The sequence below is a fragment of the Lathyrus oleraceus genome, chromosome 4, assembly GCF_024323335.1.
Source record: "Lathyrus oleraceus cultivar Zhongwan6 chromosome 4, CAAS_Psat_ZW6_1.0, whole genome shotgun sequence".
Classification (NCBI taxonomy): Eukaryota; Viridiplantae; Streptophyta; class Magnoliopsida; order Fabales; family Fabaceae; genus Lathyrus; species Lathyrus oleraceus.
Genome location: NC_066582.1, coordinates 414,689,822 through 414,708,695, shown reverse-complemented (window position 1 = coordinate 414,708,695; position 18,874 = coordinate 414,689,822). Strand labels below are relative to the sequence as shown.

Sequence of the window (18,874 nt, the reverse complement as noted above, 5' to 3'; positions counted from 1 at the left end):
GGCAAAAACAGGGGCAATCCCGATGGATTAAAGCTTCAACAAAGCGGTCCATGCAAAAGTTAGGGATCAAAACAAAAATCGAAAGAGACAATGAAAGTCTCCAACAAAACAAAACAAGATTCAGTGACCACCATACCAAAATCAAAGGGTCACCGACATCCAAAAAACAAAATAAGGTGGCTGCCATTCCAAGAGACCTTGAATCACCATCTTTATCCTTACACCTTCAAAAAGACGAATGTATATGAATTAACTGAACATAGGATGGGAGATCATCATGAATAAGGGGTGGGTTAAAATAAACTTTGAGCCTTATATCCTTTTGTTTCAATGACCATGAACCAAGCCACGTTACAACCTTCAAAAGACCTAATTGAAGTAAGGTTTGTTCTGAAAGCATACTATAGCAAGGTTGAGTAAACTGACTCCTAGAGATTTGCTAATATTCTCTTCTCACTATATCACTCACATGCTAGCTAAATCAAGCACCGCGTTTGGACTCATGATCCACTCACCACACACTACCACGACACTCCCAAGTGAATGAATGTTTTTCAAAAATTGCATAACTATTGCATTAAAATCACCATTTCTTGGATAACAATTCTTAATTGTCAGTCAGTACTTGACATCGAGAAAATTCCAACAAGGGGAAATTCAAGGGGCACTTGATCGTTGGTGCTGACACGAATCAAAACCATCATGTGAATCAGGGGTATAACATCTCTTGATTATATTGACTTAAGAAGCAGTCAGTATAAGACAAATCTCTGAGCATCGGTTGATCAGGGAGGAAAAACACTTCAATACTCAGTACGTCTAGGGCAAGTCCCCCAAAGGCTAATCAGGGGCAAACCATTGCAAGATTCAGGAGCTAGGAAAAACAGACTCAGACCACGTCATCGGATAACCACTCCCAAGGTTTCCTTTCAGGAAGAATGCCATTTGGTACCCTACAGTCAGGGGCAAGACAAGTTGCAAGGGGAAAAATTCCCTTCATATCTTCAAGTCAGTCAAGCAAATTGCATCAGACATTAGTGACTGCTTGAATTCACCACCAAAATATCGAAAGTTCATACCAATACAATGTCACATCTTGACAAGAATCCTTAGGGCACGTCAAAGGCATAATCATCATGCGCTGATCACATCGTTATGCTCAATTACAGGCTGGCCAGACATCTCAGAAGAAGAAGCCAAGATTGTCTCAAAGACAAAGACCCAACGTATCAGCAAGAGTCAAACTTGGGTCACCAAGCGTATCCACATCCATTGTGTGTTCATCACATCGTTAACTACCGAGTGTCGGGAAGTCAGATCCTTTCACCAATCAATAGTTCAATCCACATTGACAGTTACAAAAAAAACTCAAAGCCCACCTCGCTGGCACCCACACAAAATCAAATGCAACCAGCACTGGTTTCCAGAAAATAGATCGCCTTTGAAAGGGGGGGCCAATCCCAAACAAACCAATAATCCCTTGCAGTCAAACATGCATCATATGCATCACCTCATACATAACACATACATGACATTTATGCATATAACACGAATCAAAATCCAAGGTTTAGTCGTAGGCATCCAGGCCAACCCTCAGTTGAGTCATTGTCACTTTTTCTAAGTGAGTTCCTACCCTACCATCGGGCGTTCCCCATTGAGCTACATCCTTCAATCTTTTGTTGTTAAGACGTTATCCTCAGCTAAGTCAAACATTGTTTCTTTAAACACTTACCTGGTTTCACGTTGAGAGTCCCTCAATGAGTCGTTTCCTGTAACCTTTTGTTGGTAGAAACTATATCTCCCTAGAGAATATTTGTTCTTCAACCTTTTGTTGTTGATACTCCAAACGAGTCTTACCCAGCAATGTTCCAATACTACCCAACAAGTCGGGTTTACTGAACTTTGACAGTAGCCTTATTTTTCCAAATATTTTTCTTACTATCATCCTTTTGATGAAAGTCCATTGAGGAATAATATTAATCATCACCCCGTTTATAATGTCCGTTATCCTTTTGGTAATGATGAATCCTTGACATTCATGATCTTACTATCATCCTTTTGGTGTCGAAGATCCTCGATGTTCTGGTCCAACCTTCATCCTTTTGGTGAATGGAGACCCCTCATTATTAAAAGCTTATTATCATCCTTTTGGTGGTAACAAGCTTGGTCGTTTGATCTTACGGTCATCCTTTTGGTGTCTGAGATCCTTGAAGTTTTGGTCCAACCTTCATCCTTTTGGTGAATGGCGACCTCTTATTATTAAATCTTTTATCATCCTTTTGGTGATAACAAGTTGTGTGGTTTGATCTTACCGTCATCCTTTTGGTGTCGACGATCCTTGAAGTTTTGGCCTAACCTTCATCCTTTCGGTGAATGGCGACCTCTGCAATTATTACAGCCTACCGTTATCCTTTTGGTGTCGGCGATCCTTATGGTGATAAGGATCCTTGTCATTTTGGTTCAACCATCATCCCCTCGTTGATGATAATCTCTGTTGTTATGTTCAAACATCATCCTTTTAGTGATGACGTCCAGTTCAATCTAAATATCATCCTTTTGGTGATAGAGATTATGGAGTTTGGTTTAAACTATCATCCTTTTGGTGATGGAGACATTTGGAAAGTCCAATCCCACTGTCATCCTTTTGGTGTCAGCAATATTTGAAGTTATTATAACTTATTATCATCCTTTTGGTGGTAACAAGTTTCGAAATTATGATCTCATATTCATCCTTTTGATGATGGTGATTGTTGATTCATTATCATCCTTTTGGTGATAGCGAGTCCTGTCGTTTGTAGTACCTTCATCCTTTTGGTGATGGTGACTGTCGACTTATTATCATCCTTTTGGTGATAACAAGTTTTGTTGTTCGATCCTACCTTCATCCTTTTGGTGACGGTGATCAGTAAAAGTTATTAACTTATTATCATCCTTTTGGTGGTAACAAGTTTTGTTGTTTAATCCTACCTTCATCCTTTTGGTGACGGTGACCATTTGAGTTATGGGCTCATTATCATCCTTTTGGTGATAACGAGTTTTGTTTTGATCTTACCCTCATCCTTTTGGTGATGGTGATCATTGAGTTTGTCTCGACTTATTGTCATCCTTTTGGTGATAACAAGTTTTGAAGTTCTGTCCTTATTATCATCCTTTTGGTGATAACAAGTTCAGTTTGTTTGATCTTACTGTCATCCTTTTGGTGTCAGTGATGTTTAAGGTTGTTGACTTATTATCATCCTTTTGGTGGTAACAAGTTTCGTTGTTCGATCTTACCTTCATCCTTTTGGTGATGGTGATCGTTTGAGTTGTGTGCTTATTATCATCCTTTTGGTGATAACGAGTTCTGTTGTGTGTAGTACCTTCATCCTTTTGGTGATGGTGACTGTCGACTTATTGTCATCCTTTTGGTGATAACAAATTTTGTTGTTAATTTTACCTTCATCCTTTTGGTGATGATGATCGTTGACTTATTATCATCCTTTTGGTGATGACAAGTTTCGAAGTTGTGTTCTTACCTTCATCATTTTGGTGATGGTTACCATTTAAGGTGTCGTGACTTATTATCATCCTTTTGGTGGTAACAAGTTTTGTTATTGGTCTTACCTTCATCCTTTTGGTGACGGTGATCATTGAAGTTATTTGACTTATTATCATCCTTTTGGTGGTAACAAGTTTTGTTGTTGGATCTTACCTTCATCCTTTTGGTGGCGGTGATTTTTGAAGTTAATGAGTTAACTATCATCCTTTTGGTGGTAGCCTTGATATTATACTCTCGGTAATGGGAAACTTTATCAAAATAACCATCATCCTTTTGGTGATGGACCTCGTCCTTTTGGTGATGGAAATCTTTGGATTGTGTCTAATTTTCATCCTTTTGGTGATGACTACTTTTGGAAGCTCGGTTTATCCATCATCCTTTTGGTGATGACAATCCTGACAATCATAGTGAATTACTATCATCCTTTTGGTGATAGCAATTAATTCTACTGTCATCCTTTTGGTACCAGAAAACATGTTCAGTTTTTGTCTTTGCATCAAAAACGACTTGTGTAAGATTTGAATGTCAACTCGAGGGTTGGCATTAATTTGGCATTCTATCCCTATTACCTTGGTGCTATTAGAACTCATTGCATTTTTCTTTCTGCATTTCTCCATCGCATTTCAAAGGACAAAATTTGGATCTTTTCGTATTTAATTATCTTCCACCACGAATGTATGAAGACTGTTGTCATTCTTACCTTCTAGTTCAAGATAATTAAATAGGGGCAGCTGTCATACCCCAATTTTGTCCGGCCATATTTAAATTTTCGTAAATCTGATTTCATTTTTAATTAGCATCATAAGCCCAACATGGCATACATTTCATCGCAAGAATACTTCACTTTAGTTTCCTATCACTGTTATGCCATTTCCATACTACCTAAAAACATGCATTTCATAAAATCAATTTCGTCTAGGAGTATGGTTTATTACACGAATACGAGGAAAAGGGATATTGTCTGAGGTGGAATACTAGTTTGAATCAAGGTCATGGGTGAGTCTCACCATGCAAGTATCATGTCGGTGAGTCCATTAGTATAGCCATGAGCATGTTACATTACAAAGCAATAATTGCCAATGTGCCAAAGTAATTTGTAATGCCGTTAGCATCACATCTGCGTTGAAAAGGGCATTGTTCACATTAAATTTGTGTCTTCTCAAACCAAGATGCCAAAAGATGACAAAATATTCATGGATAATTTAAAATAAATTCACAAGCTTTCTTCTTCATTTATATTCGTCATTCTTTGGGTGATGTATTAAGGAGTCCTTTAGAATGGGCATTAAGTGGTGATCTATGCAGGAACATGGCCATGGATTTTAGAATACAACATTGCTTGGTTAAGAATTTTGGTTTAAAATCACATTATCCGAACAAAGTTCTGGGGTAACAAACATATTTGTTTCAAATATCATCCATGAGAATACATTAAGCCGTCGACTACCTTGCCTTTTCGTGCACATAATCCCGGGCCACAGGGGCATCATCATCAGCTTTTGTCTCTTAAATAACAATCTTCGCTGCAACCAAGACCTACAAAGAGACCCAAGGCTGTAAGATTTTCATTCCATTCCAATAATAACCAATGGAGGCTTTACTCTCAATATCCCACACCTAACTTCATACGATTAAGTGGATTTAAGGCTGCAATGGAAAACATCCGACAAACACAGCAGCGCTTCTAAAGCATAAGCTGCAACCTGTAAAACTGCCACAAACGGCAAGACCACCGCCGCAACTCCAAATGTAAAACCTGCCATACTAACAGCTCGCAAAATAGTTCACACGCCGGCCAATGAACATCAAAGTGCAGCCTAAGCAACCTATTCAGCAAGTTTCAATTCAACACTATAAACATCTGCCAAATACCTGTAGTTTCATAAAGGGAATCAAATGAGGACAAATATATGACTCCGCGTACTAGTTTCATTGGTCAAATTTGGTTAACTTATTCCCCAATGTTGACAATGGGAGATATTCAAATCTCAAAGCAAGTTTCACCCCAGAAGGAAGTATGCTTGAATGCTGTGTGTTGCACTATGAGCATCCTGCAAAATGCAACTCAATAATGATAAACCAGATCAGGAAAAGATAGCCCACAATTCTACTGCAATATGTATTTAAGGTACAGTGGTGTGCCGTCATCTGGAAAGGACTAGTCGTTGTAGTGAGTCTCGCGCGGTTTATCATTTGTGAGTGTAACCTGCGAAAGCAACATGCTTGTGTGACTAAAAGTTCAAGCAAATGCGGTAACTAGTCCATCATAAAAAACTCAGCGCGATACTTACAGAACTCAATTAGATATTCCAGAAGTAGCAGGGCGCGAATACAAATCCACCTCAAAATACAGGTCGAGCAGGTTGTGTTGCAAATCACAATGTCTTTCTACCTTGAAAATATATGCCTGTTAATAACACCTTTGGGTCCACAACATTCCATGCCGCCATGGTTCATGTTATCTCAATTAACCGTGAACCTGCAGAACCATAAAATAAAAGCTCATAAAAATAACCTGCACAAGAGTGATTCAACCAATTGATGTCAGAGCCGATTGCAATGGTGAAATGTTGAAACAAGGAGAGTATTGGCATCACTACACAAGTATCAGATAGAGAAATTTAACATCACAAATCAGTTTGTTTTCTTAAGAAAAGAAATTCGCATATCAAGTGGAAATAAGAAGACCGCAAAGCATTGTTTCTTAAGTCAAGAAGCAGAGTTATACATTAGTCGAATTTTACCGTGGTAAGTAATTAATCCATTTGTTTTACGACAGTGAAATCATGGAGATAACACCAGGTCTGTGGGACCACATACAAGAAACACCCACCATAAACGCCAAGGAATTTGGCTCTCAAGCAAAATCCGGAGTTGGTCCCCACAAATCTAAGGGAGATCTTTCCCTAACGGATTATGGATTTCACCAGCGCATCATTTGCACACAATCAAAAGGCCACACCTGATGCTATAAAAGGAGGCGTCGAATCATTGGGAAAGGGAGAGGATTTCCGGTACCGTTACCCTGCGCGAAACCCAGCAAACTCGTGACGGTAAGCAAGCATACACGCGGATTATGGTAAATCAAAAGAGGAGGCACCGTTACTCTGAGGAAAAACATCCAAATACTGACTAAAGCTCCAACGTTTCCTAAGATTTGTTGGAATTTCACCTCGAGTCTCAACAAGGTTGAGCTAAAATCCACTGCACTAACCACAATAGAACGGTGATAATCATGCATACAAGGAGAACACGAAGAGGTGGAAAAGAACATAGAAATACCTGAAGCAGAGGAAATCTCCCCTTCTCTTTGTCGGTATCCTTTCACATCTAGTCATTTCGTGTTGAAACCTATAACATAGTTGTTATTTGTTCAAAATTGAGTTTGCATTTCAATTTCAACCGCAATGCGTAACGACTTGGTAACCATTGGACGAGAGTGTCGGTCTCGATTGTGGTTTAGACTATATCACATGAACTCTTTGCATTTTATGCTTCTCTATTCCTATGCGATTTGTTTGAGTAGTAGGTTCTTATTTGAGAAATTGGGGATTCAGGGTATGATGAAGGGTTATGTATGTATGATCTTGTTGTTCACCATAGATGAATTAGATTTTTTTTAGATTTCTGTTTAGGATTTGAGTTGGGCAACACGATTGTGGTTTCGGAAAAATGAAGAGAAGAACTGTGGTTGGTAAGAAGGTTCAAGTTTGATGAGATGAGTTGAAGCAGATTTGAAGGAAAGTGTGTTACTGTACTGGTTTTAAGAATGATGAATTATTGTTTATTCCATGGCTAGCTGTAGTGTAATTATTAGGTTGGTGAGTCCACAGGCACACACGTTCTGTGATGTTGGGGGAAGACCGATGATCACATGCGGTGGAATGGGGAAGTCCAATGGTCACGCGGACTCTGTGTTTTGGCTTTTTCCTTTCACTTGGGATCTCTTGGGCGAATCCAGAAGAGTTCGGGCTTAAGGCCCACTTCAAATTTTTTGTTGTTGATCGTTTGTGAGTATTAAAAAAGGGTTTTAGGGCCTTAGGGCCTATTACGAACCCTTTCCATCTTTTGGGGCTTTACCCCCAATTTATCGCCCACACACCCAGATTCTTTGGCTTATTATGTTCTTATTTTATATGTTTTATTAAGAGATAATTACGATTAAGTATTCTTAGCTTAAATTTGATTATTATTTCCAATCAAGTTTAGAACATCATAATTAATTAAAATGTCTAAGTATTTTGTTTTTAATCGTTAAATGAAAAAGAGAACAATGAGCATCTGCTTTATTATCTCTCGATCATTCGGATAATTGGCGTTCGCCACATTGCTCGAATTTTCGTCATTTAATTAAAACATCAAACCACAATATTCAAATTATTTCTTTCTAATTAAATATAATTTCTAAAATATTCTAAATTCTAAATTTGCAATAATAAAGGGATGGGAGGCGTTCGCCTCACTATCTTTCGATCATTCAAATAATTGGCGTACGCCACATTGCTTGAATTTTCGTCATCAAATTAAAATACAATCGAATAAATTCAAATCACCTTTTATATCAAATACAATTTCACAAAAACAAACTTTACAAATTAAACTTCAAATGAAGAGAACGGGAGGCGTTCGCCTCACCATTCCTTGATTATTTGAATAATTGGCGTACGCCACATTACTCAAATCATCGACTTTTCAAACCCTACAAAATCCAAAATTCAAACTATTTTCGCAAATCAAATATGACATCTAAGAACATTTATCTTTTATAAATTAAACTTCGGATGATAAAAGATGGGAGGCGTTCGCCTCACCATCTCTCGATTATTTGAATAATTGGCGCTCGCTATATTGCTCAAGTTATCGACTTCCGACTAAAACACGTTAATTAAACTTGGATAAAGGAATAAGTGGCGCACGCCTCATTCTTCTTTGAATAAGCAAGTAGGAGGCGTATGCCTCACTACCATGCACGTTCAACATCCACAAACAAACTTTCAAAATAATTCGAACGAAAAAGGAGTAGAAGGCGTTCACCTTGTTATTCCTCGAAAGAATTGGACGATTGGTGTGCACCACATTGCTCAATCTTTCGTCGTTCTTCAAAACACCCTAACACATCAAACCAAATTTCTCGCCCCCGAGCGATCGAAACAAACCAAACATCAAACACATTAATCCAACTTGTCACACCCGCGTGACCAAAACCCTTTCAAAAAGAACACTGTTAATCCTTTCTAATGCGCACAACAGACCAGTGCTAGAGCCTCCACCGAGAGTAGACAAGCCAGCGTTTAGCCGTTAGAACGCCGACATACACAGTCGTTCATCAAACAAAACACACCAAATATTCGTAGTAGCTCGAACTACGAATGTTCTGATTTCCTTATTGCACCATAAGGATACATAGGCAGGAGATTGCTGTATCTTCGCGAGCACACTAATAAAAAACCTCCCCTTTTCCCTCCTCTCGAGGTCTTTATCCATATCTATCATCAATTCTAATTACTCGAAGCAAGCAAATAACAGTCAACTAACATTCAGATAGCAAAATCAGACTAAAAGGCTCCCGTTGAGTACAACGGACGTGAGGGGTGCTAATACCTTCCCCTTGCGTAATCGACTCCCGAACCCGAATATGGTTGCGACGACCATTATTCCATTTTCTTAAAGGTTTTCTCGATATTTTCCTATTCCTTCATTGGAATGAATAAAGTTCGGTGGTGACTCTGTTCAAACAATATTTTTCCGCGTTCCATCGCGAGGGATCGCATTTTTTCGAGATGTGACAAATATCCACCAATTTTTTTTAAAAATCCGATATAAACCATATGTATTCTACTGATTTTTTTTTAAAAAAATCCAATATAACTTATGAATTTATGCTAGAAATATTGAAATATGCGGTGAAACATAAAAATTCCATACCAGTATTTCTAAAATTCAATAAATGCATGTATATATCGGTTTTTTCGTGAGTATGCTAAAATTCAATAATAACTTATAAAAGAAAATATGCTTACTTGTAAATATCTGATAAACTCTTTAAAAATCCGAAATCTTACACTATATTAAAAAAATAATCTGAAATAGTCAGTTTTATTTTTACAATTTCACTTTTTTTTTCAAAGTGTATTTTGATCTAATCATTCAAAGTGTAGGGTGCTAGATTTAGTTTAGGGGGTGTCAAATTTCCCTTATCTTGGACCATTATTCCTCAATGGCTTATAGTTATAGAGTTGCTCTCTCCATTTTAAATTATATATTGCTTTAAAATAAACTTTTAAGAAAGTTTTTCTTTGTCTATTTAATAAAAGATTAATTTATAGAATTGATGAACAAAACTGTAACTCCTTGTGGGTGGGGCAGAACTATTCCTTTTGATTACGACCCCGAGACCCCGATACTGACACTAATAAAAATTTAAAAAATTAATTAATGAAACTTAATCTCAAATCTCAACTATCAATGCAGGTGTTCAAGACAGACACATTTTTTTTTAGTGTTAGAGTTATATATATATATTGATGGAGGAGTTAAGCTAAAACCAGGCCAAACTATAAACGTTACTGCACCGAAAGGGTGGTCCGGCCGTTTTTGGGGCCGGCATGGATGCACATTCAACAACTTTAGTATCGGAAAATGCATCACAGGAGACTGCGGAGGCAAGCTCAGATGTGCTGGAGCCGGAGGTGAGCCACCGGCTTCACTAGCAGAGTTTACACTAGACAGTCAAGTCGAATATTTTTACGATGTTAGTCTTGTTGACGGTTACAACATGCCGGTCTCAATCATTCCCTTAGGAGGATCTGGAATGCGTAAAGCAGTTAAATGCCGTTCGGATTTGAACAGAAACTCTGCCGGATTGGAGATGAGAAACATCAAAGGCCGCGCATTGTTGGTTGTAAGAGTGCTTGTATGGCTTTTCACAGGCCGAAATTCTGTTGTACTGGTGTTTTCAATAGTCCGAAAATGTAGGCTTCATGTCCTATAGCTTATAGTTATGCCTATGATGATGCTACCAGCACTTTCACTTGCTATGGAGCAGATTACATAATTAGGTTTTGTTAGATAGGGTAGGAGTTCATAGACATTGAGCAGACTCGTCTCAAGTTTTTGGAGACCTAGCGTAGGTTAGGCGCAGTTTACTCGTGCCAAAACAAATTGACAAATTTTAGACAATATGCGGTAGCCCACCTTGCACACCCTCAAAAATGGCCCTGAAGCTTATATTCATCACTCAATCTTGAAATGCATTTGATTTCATATCAATGCCAATCAAAATAACAAAGTAACTTCATACGCAAAAAAATTATGCAGAACAACATAACTCAGTTTTAAAATGAATCAAAAAATTGTAGGGAAGAAAGGATGGCAGAGTATATTGTACACATAATCAATACCTAAAGGTAGATCAAGGTGAAAACCTATTCTACAAAATACTGCAACAATTGAATTTGCTTTTAGATTTTTGACATTCAGGTTCCTGCGGCGAGACCAATAATTTTGTGCCCTCAAATTCAATATTTACTTTATCCCAATTTGGTTCATGTCCATCAGCGGTGATGTGTTTCTTACTGACCCTGGTATATATATGTGAAAGAAGACCAAGGAAAGCTGGTTCTACATTATTTGAGTCGAGCGCTGATGTCTCGACGAAGAAGAGACCTTTCTGCTTTGCCAAGTCTTCTGCTTCCTCAGTAGGCACTTGTCGAATAGAACTCAGATCAGATTTGTTGCCAACCAGCATGACAACAATGTTTTTATCTGCATGACGATGCAGTTCATCCAACCACTTTTCAATATGGTTAAAGGAATGGCGGTTGGTTATGTCATATGCTAGCAATGCACCGGTTGCGCCTCTGTAATATGCAGTTGTAATTGCTTGATACCTGTCATGAACGCCAACATTGTCACATGAAAATGTAATTGTCTAGCATATATATATATATATATATATATATATGTTAAATAGCAGCTAACTACACTTAAGTCACCCCACCTCTTAACCACGCGGGAGCTTCAGCTGAAACCGATGACCTCTTTTTTCCCTCCACATATTTGTAAATAGTAGCCGCAAAATAAGATAATCTGACCCCTCTTCATTCTATGTAGTAACACTTGCAGTAGCCCTACAATAATATTTTCCGTCGAAGAAAGAAATGGGGAGAATCGACGGGTTTGAATGTTGGAGAACCCGTTGATTCTCCCCATTTCTTTCTCGGACGGAAAATATCATTGTAGGGCTGCTGCAAGTGTTACTTCATATAATGAACAATTGGAGTGGTCATCTTATCTTATGTGGTGTTGCGGCTACTATTTACAAATATGAGGGAAAAGGAGGTCGTCGACTTCAAGCTCGGCTAAGAGGTGGGGTGACTTAAATATAATTAAACACGCCGTTGGGGTCTTGATATTGTAATAAAATTATTTAAATAAATATTTAGGTATAGAATATATATCCATTTTCACGTTTTTTATCAAGAACCTAGGGAAAGAAAGCATCTCAAGCAAATACAAATATTCTGACTTTTAAATTTATTTAAGAAATTAATTTACCAATTTAAAAAAAATTATTATTATTGACAAACCTATGTAAGATATTTATTAAGTCTCCTAAATGCTTTACATGTTCTCTCTACGTGCATACAAACAAGTGAGGATCCTAATTAATCTATACAACTCAAAAACAATGTCAACTTTCTCTCCTTTCTTCCCTACGTGAATCCATTATTATTTCCTTATACAAAATAAAAAGCTTGAGTTTGACTTGTTCAAAGCAACCATTAGTTTGCTAAATACTAAATAAAGACATTAACCAAAAAAAAGACAAAACAAACATGTTAATGTACCATAATTAACATACCACAAAAAAACACCCTCCACAATCTTTGGCTCTTCAAACATTCTGTCATAGTTGTCATCTTTTCCTATTTTCCTCCAAACAATATTCAAAAGTAGTTATTAGAAATCTAATTAACACCCTTTTCATGCTTTCTTTCATCTCATAAAATTTTCCAAAAAATTTCAACTAACCCTTTCCTCTCCTCCCCTCTCTCACCTCAATCCCCTCTCCAGGAGGTATGGGGAAGATAGAAAAAAAACATATAAAAATAAAATTTTCTTTACCAAATCAAAATAATTTTCTATCATCCTTGTCATCATCATCCATGATGCCTATCCTCCTGGTTTTTCTTCTCTTATCTTTCTTCTCTTCGCCGTCTTTAGCTCTTCCTTCTTCCGCAAGTTTCCTTCCTAAGGACAATTTTCTCATTGATTGTGGTGCTGAAAATCCACCTACTTTACCTGATGGAAGACAGTTCAAATCAGATCCACAGGCGAATTCGTTCTTAAAAGCGACCGATGATTACAAGGTTTCGGTGAATGATGTTGATGTTCCTTTACCTGTATATCTAAATGCTAGAATCTTTATTCAAGAAGCTAAGTATTCTTTCCATTTGGTTCAATCTGGTTTCCATTGGGTTCGCCTTCATTTCTATCCGATTAAAAACAGTGTTTTCGATCTTCAAAAGGCGACGTTTTCTGTCAACACAGATACTTTTGTACTTCTTCATAGCTTCAATGTCAATAACACTGATAAACCTATCCTCAAGGAGTATCTTATCAATGTAACAGATCCACAGTTTACATTGTCTTTTATTCCTTTGAAGAATTCGGCTGCGTTTATCAACGCAATCGAGGTTGTTTCGGCTCCTGATAACCTAATGTTCGATAACGGGGCGGGACTTTTTCCGGTCGCTGAGGTGACCGGTTTAACAGCCTATGCTTATCAGCCTGTTTATAGATTGAACAATGGAGGACCTCTTATTACATCATCAAATGATACATTAGGAAGAACATGGGAATCTGATGAACATTATCTTACAAACAAGAACCTTGCAAAATTTGTTTCTGTTGCTACTAATGTTGTTAAGTATCCTCAAGACACGCCGACGATTTCGCCTTTGACTGCGCCACAGACGATTTATTCTTCTGCAACTGAGATGGGTGATGCCGGTGTTAATCTACCAAATTTCAATGTTTCATGGAAATTTGATGTTGACACTTCTTTTAGTTATCTTATAAGGTTGCATTTTTGTGACATTGTGAGTAAAGGTCTTAATCAACTTTACTTCAATGTTTATATTAATGGAAAAGTTGCAATCCCTAATTTGGATTTATCCGCGATCACCGGTGCGTTGGCGACACCATATTATAAAGATATTGTTGTGAATGCGACATTGATGACTCAAGGACTAAGTGTTCAAGTTGGTCCTGCAAATGCTGATGGTGGAAATGCAAATGCAATGTTGAATGGTATTGAGGTTTTGAAGATAAGCAACACTGTTAATAGTTTGGATGGTGAGTTTGGTGTTGATGGAAGGAGAGTTGGAGGGTCGAACCGAGGAACGGTTGCGGCCGTTGGTTTCGCTATGATGTTTGGAGCATTTGTTGGTCTTGGTGCTATGGTGATCAAGTGGCATAAGAGGCCACAAGATTGGCAAAAGAGGAATAGTTTCTCATCATGGTTGCTTCCTCTACACGCCGGTGACACGAGTTTCATGAGTAGCAAGAATTCAATGGGGAAAAGCAACATTTTCTCATCATCAATGGGACTAGGAAGGATTTTCTCCTTTCATGAAATACAAGAAGCGACTAAGAACTTCGATGCGAAGAACATCATCGGTGTTGGTGGATTCGGTAATGTTTACTTAGGTGTGATCGACGAAGGGACTCAAGTTGCTGTTAAGAGAGGAAATCCACAATCAGAACAAGGTATCAATGAATTCCAAACTGAAATCCAAATGCTGTCTAAACTTAGACATAGACATTTGGTTTCGATGATTGGATATTGCGACGAAAACGAAGAAATGATCTTGGTTTATGAGTACATGCCTAATGGACATTTGAGGGATCATCTTTATGGAAAGAACATGCCAGCACTTTCTTGGAAGCAAAGGCTAGAGATTTGCATCGGATCCGCGAGAGGTCTTCATTACCTTCACACCGGAACAGCACAAGGAATCATTCATCGCGACGTGAAGACAACAAACATTTTACTCGACGAGAATTTCACTGCTAAGGTATCTGATTTCGGGCTTTCAAAAGACGCGCCTATGGGACAAGGTCATGTCAGTACCGCGGTGAAAGGTAGTTTCGGTTATCTTGATCCCGAGTACTTCAGGAGACAACAACTAACCGAGAAGTCAGATGTTTACTCGTTCGGAGTAGTCCTACTCGAGGCACTATGCGCTAGGCCGGCTATTAACCCTCAGTTACCTAGAGAACAAGTTAACTTAGCGGATTGGGCTATGCAATGGAAGAGAAAGGGTTTGATCGATAAAATCATCGACCCTCTTCTCATCGGTTCAATTAACCCCGAATCAATGAAGAAATTCGCTGAGGCGGCCGAGAAATGTTTAGCCGATCACGGCGTAGACAGGCCTTCAATGGGAGATGTTCTATGGAACTTGGAATACGCGCTGCAGCTTCAAGAAGCTTTCACACAAGGAAAAGCTGAAGATGAGAATGAGAACAAAGCTGCTTCTTCTGCTGCTGTTGTTGTTCCAACTTCACCTGCTCCTGTTCCTCCTACTATTACTACACCTCTTACTATTCCTGAAGACACCCCCACCACACCTAGCCCTCCCCATCAAGAAGCAAACAACAGCAACAACAATGGTGCTGCTGAAGCTCGTGCTATCGATGATCATTCTGGAACTGCAATGTTTGCACAGTTTAGTAATCTTAATGGAAGGTGAAAACTACAAGAGATGAACAATGTGAATGAAGTGTTATAGTAATAAAAAAAAATTAATGATACTGTGTGCTGTGTTTGTGTTGTGGTGGAGTAATTAATGTTTGATGGTAGCAATTTGTATCATAAATTGTTGTAATACTGATTAAAGTACTGATAAGTGTATATGATGCATTTCAGTACAATTAATCATATGGTCTTATATAATTTGATTTGTAATATATTTTGTTTTGTAAGTTTTAGGAAGTGATTTAGACAGCAAGCTTAAGGAAACTAGCGACTTATAATAGCTAGTGAATTTGATTTCAGTTTGTATGCAATTTCACCAATAATTTGTTGTAGCTAATGAACTCTCTTTTTTAGGCCATATACATATATGATATTGCTAATGTTTTTGAAAAATTGTATGCAAGGTCTTAATGTTATTTGGTCCTACTTATGAAACTACAACACTTAATAGTAACAAACAAACTACTTCAAAATTGAATTCAATCATCTTTTGCTTTAATAAGATATATGGGCTTAATATTGAGGGTGTTTGGTGTACTGGTGAAGATACCTTAAGGAGGAAAGCGCCTAACTTCTTTATGCAACTCTTTCAATCTAATGATCCTTGTCATTATCATGGTCTTAATCTTGAAGGGATCCCTCAAATTGAACAGGAGCTCCATAATAGATGAGATTAAAGGTGCCATCTTCGTGTCTTACAAGTCCCTAGACTCACATGGAATTTGTTGAGAATGTAATTTATGGTGTCGAAGCATGCTGCTGTCGAAACATCTAGTTGTCGAAGTTTCGAGTAGTTAGCCTTGACATTTGAGGGATCATCTTTATGGAAAGAACATGCCAGCACTTTCTTGGAAGCAAAGGCTAGAGAGTTTGAATGTTGGAGAACCCGTTGATTCTCCCCATTTCTTTCTCGGACGGGAAATATCATTGTAGGGCTGCTGCAAGTGTTACTTCATATAATGAACAATTGAAGAAACTTCTCACAGCCAATATCCAACACAAAATGATTGGAGTGGTCATCTTATCTTATGTGGTGTTGCGGCTACTATTTACAAATATGAGGGAAAAGGAGGTCGTCGACTTCAAGCTCGGCTAAGAGGTGGGGTGACTTAAATATAATTAAACACGCCGTTGGCGTCTTGATATTGTAATAAAATTATTTAAATAAATATTTAGGTATAGAATATATATCCATCCACATGATATTTATGTTTACAATGTATATGGCATCAAAAATGATTTTGGACTCTGCTATATTAAACACATTCACGGAGTCATCCTACCAATGTTGGATCTAATCAGATGCTTTTGATTTTGTTCACAACCAAGAAGTCATCAACTTCCAAACATTTTCATTTTATTATATTAAAAAACAATGCTGGTTAAAAGATCATATCTTAACTTAAAAGATCTTAGATATGTTATAAATTATTCAACGCGCACTCGCTGAGTCGGCCATTTGAAATTGTTGATCAAATGGCTTCAATTTTGAGTCTGCTTCTGTTCTAATTTTAAGCTTGTTAAATTAGATTAACAAACAAGTTCACTCGAAATCGTAGCCATCGGAATCTAATCCAATGACTCCAAGCTGCTAACTCCACATATGTGTGGGATCTATGACAATTTTGAATCAGAATTCAGCCTAAAGTAACAACAGACAACCAAGAAGTCTTCAACTTGCAAACATTGTCAATATAATAATGTAACTGAAATACTATAATTTACTTATGAAGTACAGACACCGGAAACCCGACAATAACAGGCCCACATCGGTAATAATTTGAAAAAATGAATAAATGAAACGTAATCACAAGTGTTATGTCGGTTTCGGACACTTATACACTTTTTTTTCAGAAGTGTGTGCTATGGAGTAATTCACTACTTACAGATTTTAGTCTGAATACATTAAAAAAACTAAGCTGGCTAAGAGATCAGATCTTAACTTTTTAGATATACAGAATATTTTTTTTTAGCAAACACAAGAAAATCCAATAAAATAATTCACAATTGATAATAAAAAAGTAGGGCAGAAGAAAAAATTGGACCTTTCTTGACCAGCAGTATCCCAAATCTGAGCCTTGACTAGTTTGTGATCCATGAGAACTGTCTTTGTGAGAAACTCAACACCAATTGTAGCTTTAGAGTTCATGTGAAAATCATTTCTAACAAACCGATTCAGAAGCTGAGATTTTCCAACACCAGAGTCACCAATCATGACAACCTTGAACATATAGTCAATACCCTCATGATCGAAACCACCTTGCCACTGAGCCATTCTCGAAATCTATGTGATTTTTGACAACCCTTTTGAAAACTGAATGTGATAAAGCAAAACCCTCGTTGGAACTTTACTGTTCTGATGCATAAAAAATTGTTTTTTTTTTAATGTTAGTTTTTGTGTTCAGGCGTTTTGTGTGTTCTATAGAAGGACATTTCGTAGGAGAAGCGAAAAAGTGTGATTGGTTGAAGAGGCGATTTTGGTGTAAATGCTTTGCTTTTTTTGTGTGTCTTGATTGTGCTTTGCTTGTTGTCATTGAAAACGTTATTTTTGGGAAAGTGAAAAACAAAAGAAAAAAGCAAAATCACAAGTAGGTAGGAATGACCGTTAGAGAGGGAGAAAAGAAACCTTGTTGGAGGATTAAGGATATTGACTCTATTTTGACTATGCGTCTATGGAGAAACATCCCACTAACATTCACACAATAATGAAAATTCAAAAAGTACTTTGCATTTAGAGATTAGAATCTAGACGCATCGGGACGACCCAAATAAATTAGAGACTCTGTTCTAATTTTAATAATAGATTGTTAATAAAATAAAATATAATTTATTTTAACTTTTTTATCAAGAAAAATAAATATTATTAATATAATATTTTTTTTTGTTTATAAGTAGTTGTAATGACGATATACAATTATAAAACATAAACGAATAACAAAATATTTAAATTTGAGTGAAGAGATATTAATATTTATCTGTTTAAACAAATCTTATCGAAATTACTATAATATTTATATTGATAAAATGTATTATAAGAGAAAATGGATGATTCACTGACGGTGTTAACAAAAGATGATCATATATTCCATCAAATCATTTTGAAAATTTTAAATTATTTGTATAATATGACAAAATAATATATTCTATTAAATGACAATGTAAAACAATTTTATACTATGAGTGCATCTTCATTAAACTTATATTATAATTTATAATGTATAAAATAAGTAGATAAATTATATAATATTTATTTAAGAGTTCATACTTAAGAAATATATTTTTTAAAAATTAAAACACAATCAATATACAACGTTACATCAAAGGATTGTTCATAGTAAATTTTAAATTTAGAGAATTCATCATATGAGTCATTAATATAAAATTAATATTAATTCAATGACACCAAATAGTAAATACTACTGTATTATAGAACCTAATGCTATACTGTTATATTTAAGCACGTATTCTAGTGTAGTATTAGTTTATGTATTAAATTATTATTATTTATTCAATAGGCAGACGCAAAAGTAATAATATATAATAGTTTTAGTGGAACTCAGGATACATAATAC

At 36.8% G+C, this 18,874-nt stretch overlaps 2 protein-coding genes and 1 pseudogene across 2 annotated transcripts; 2 read left to right on the top strand and 1 right to left on the bottom strand.

Moving 5' to 3' along the window:
- The first annotated feature begins 6,454 nt into the window (after positions 1 to 6,454).
- LOC127137773 (thaumatin-like protein) lies at positions 6,455 to 10,606 on the top strand (annotated as a pseudogene).
- Positions 10,607 to 10,819: 213 nt separating this feature from the next.
- LOC127075775 (ras-related protein RABA4c) lies at positions 10,820 to 17,972 on the bottom strand. Its single transcript, XM_051017245.1, has 2 exons — positions 17,348 to 17,972; positions 10,820 to 11,427 (listed from the first exon to the last, which is right to left on the bottom strand). The coding sequence occupies exons 1-2, from the start codon at positions 17,575 to 17,577 to the stop codon at positions 10,968 to 10,970; spliced, it is 690 nt and encodes a 229-aa protein (XP_050873202.1). The 5' UTR covers positions 17,578 to 17,972; the 3' UTR covers positions 10,820 to 10,967.
- Positions 12,422 to 15,683, top strand: LOC127075774 (probable receptor-like protein kinase At4g39110). The gene has a single exon (XM_051017244.1). The coding sequence runs from the start codon at positions 12,619 to 12,621 to the stop codon at positions 15,295 to 15,297; it is 2,679 nt and encodes an 892-aa protein (XP_050873201.1). The 5' UTR covers positions 12,422 to 12,618; the 3' UTR covers positions 15,298 to 15,683.
- Positions 17,973 to 18,874: the final 902 nt, after the last annotated feature.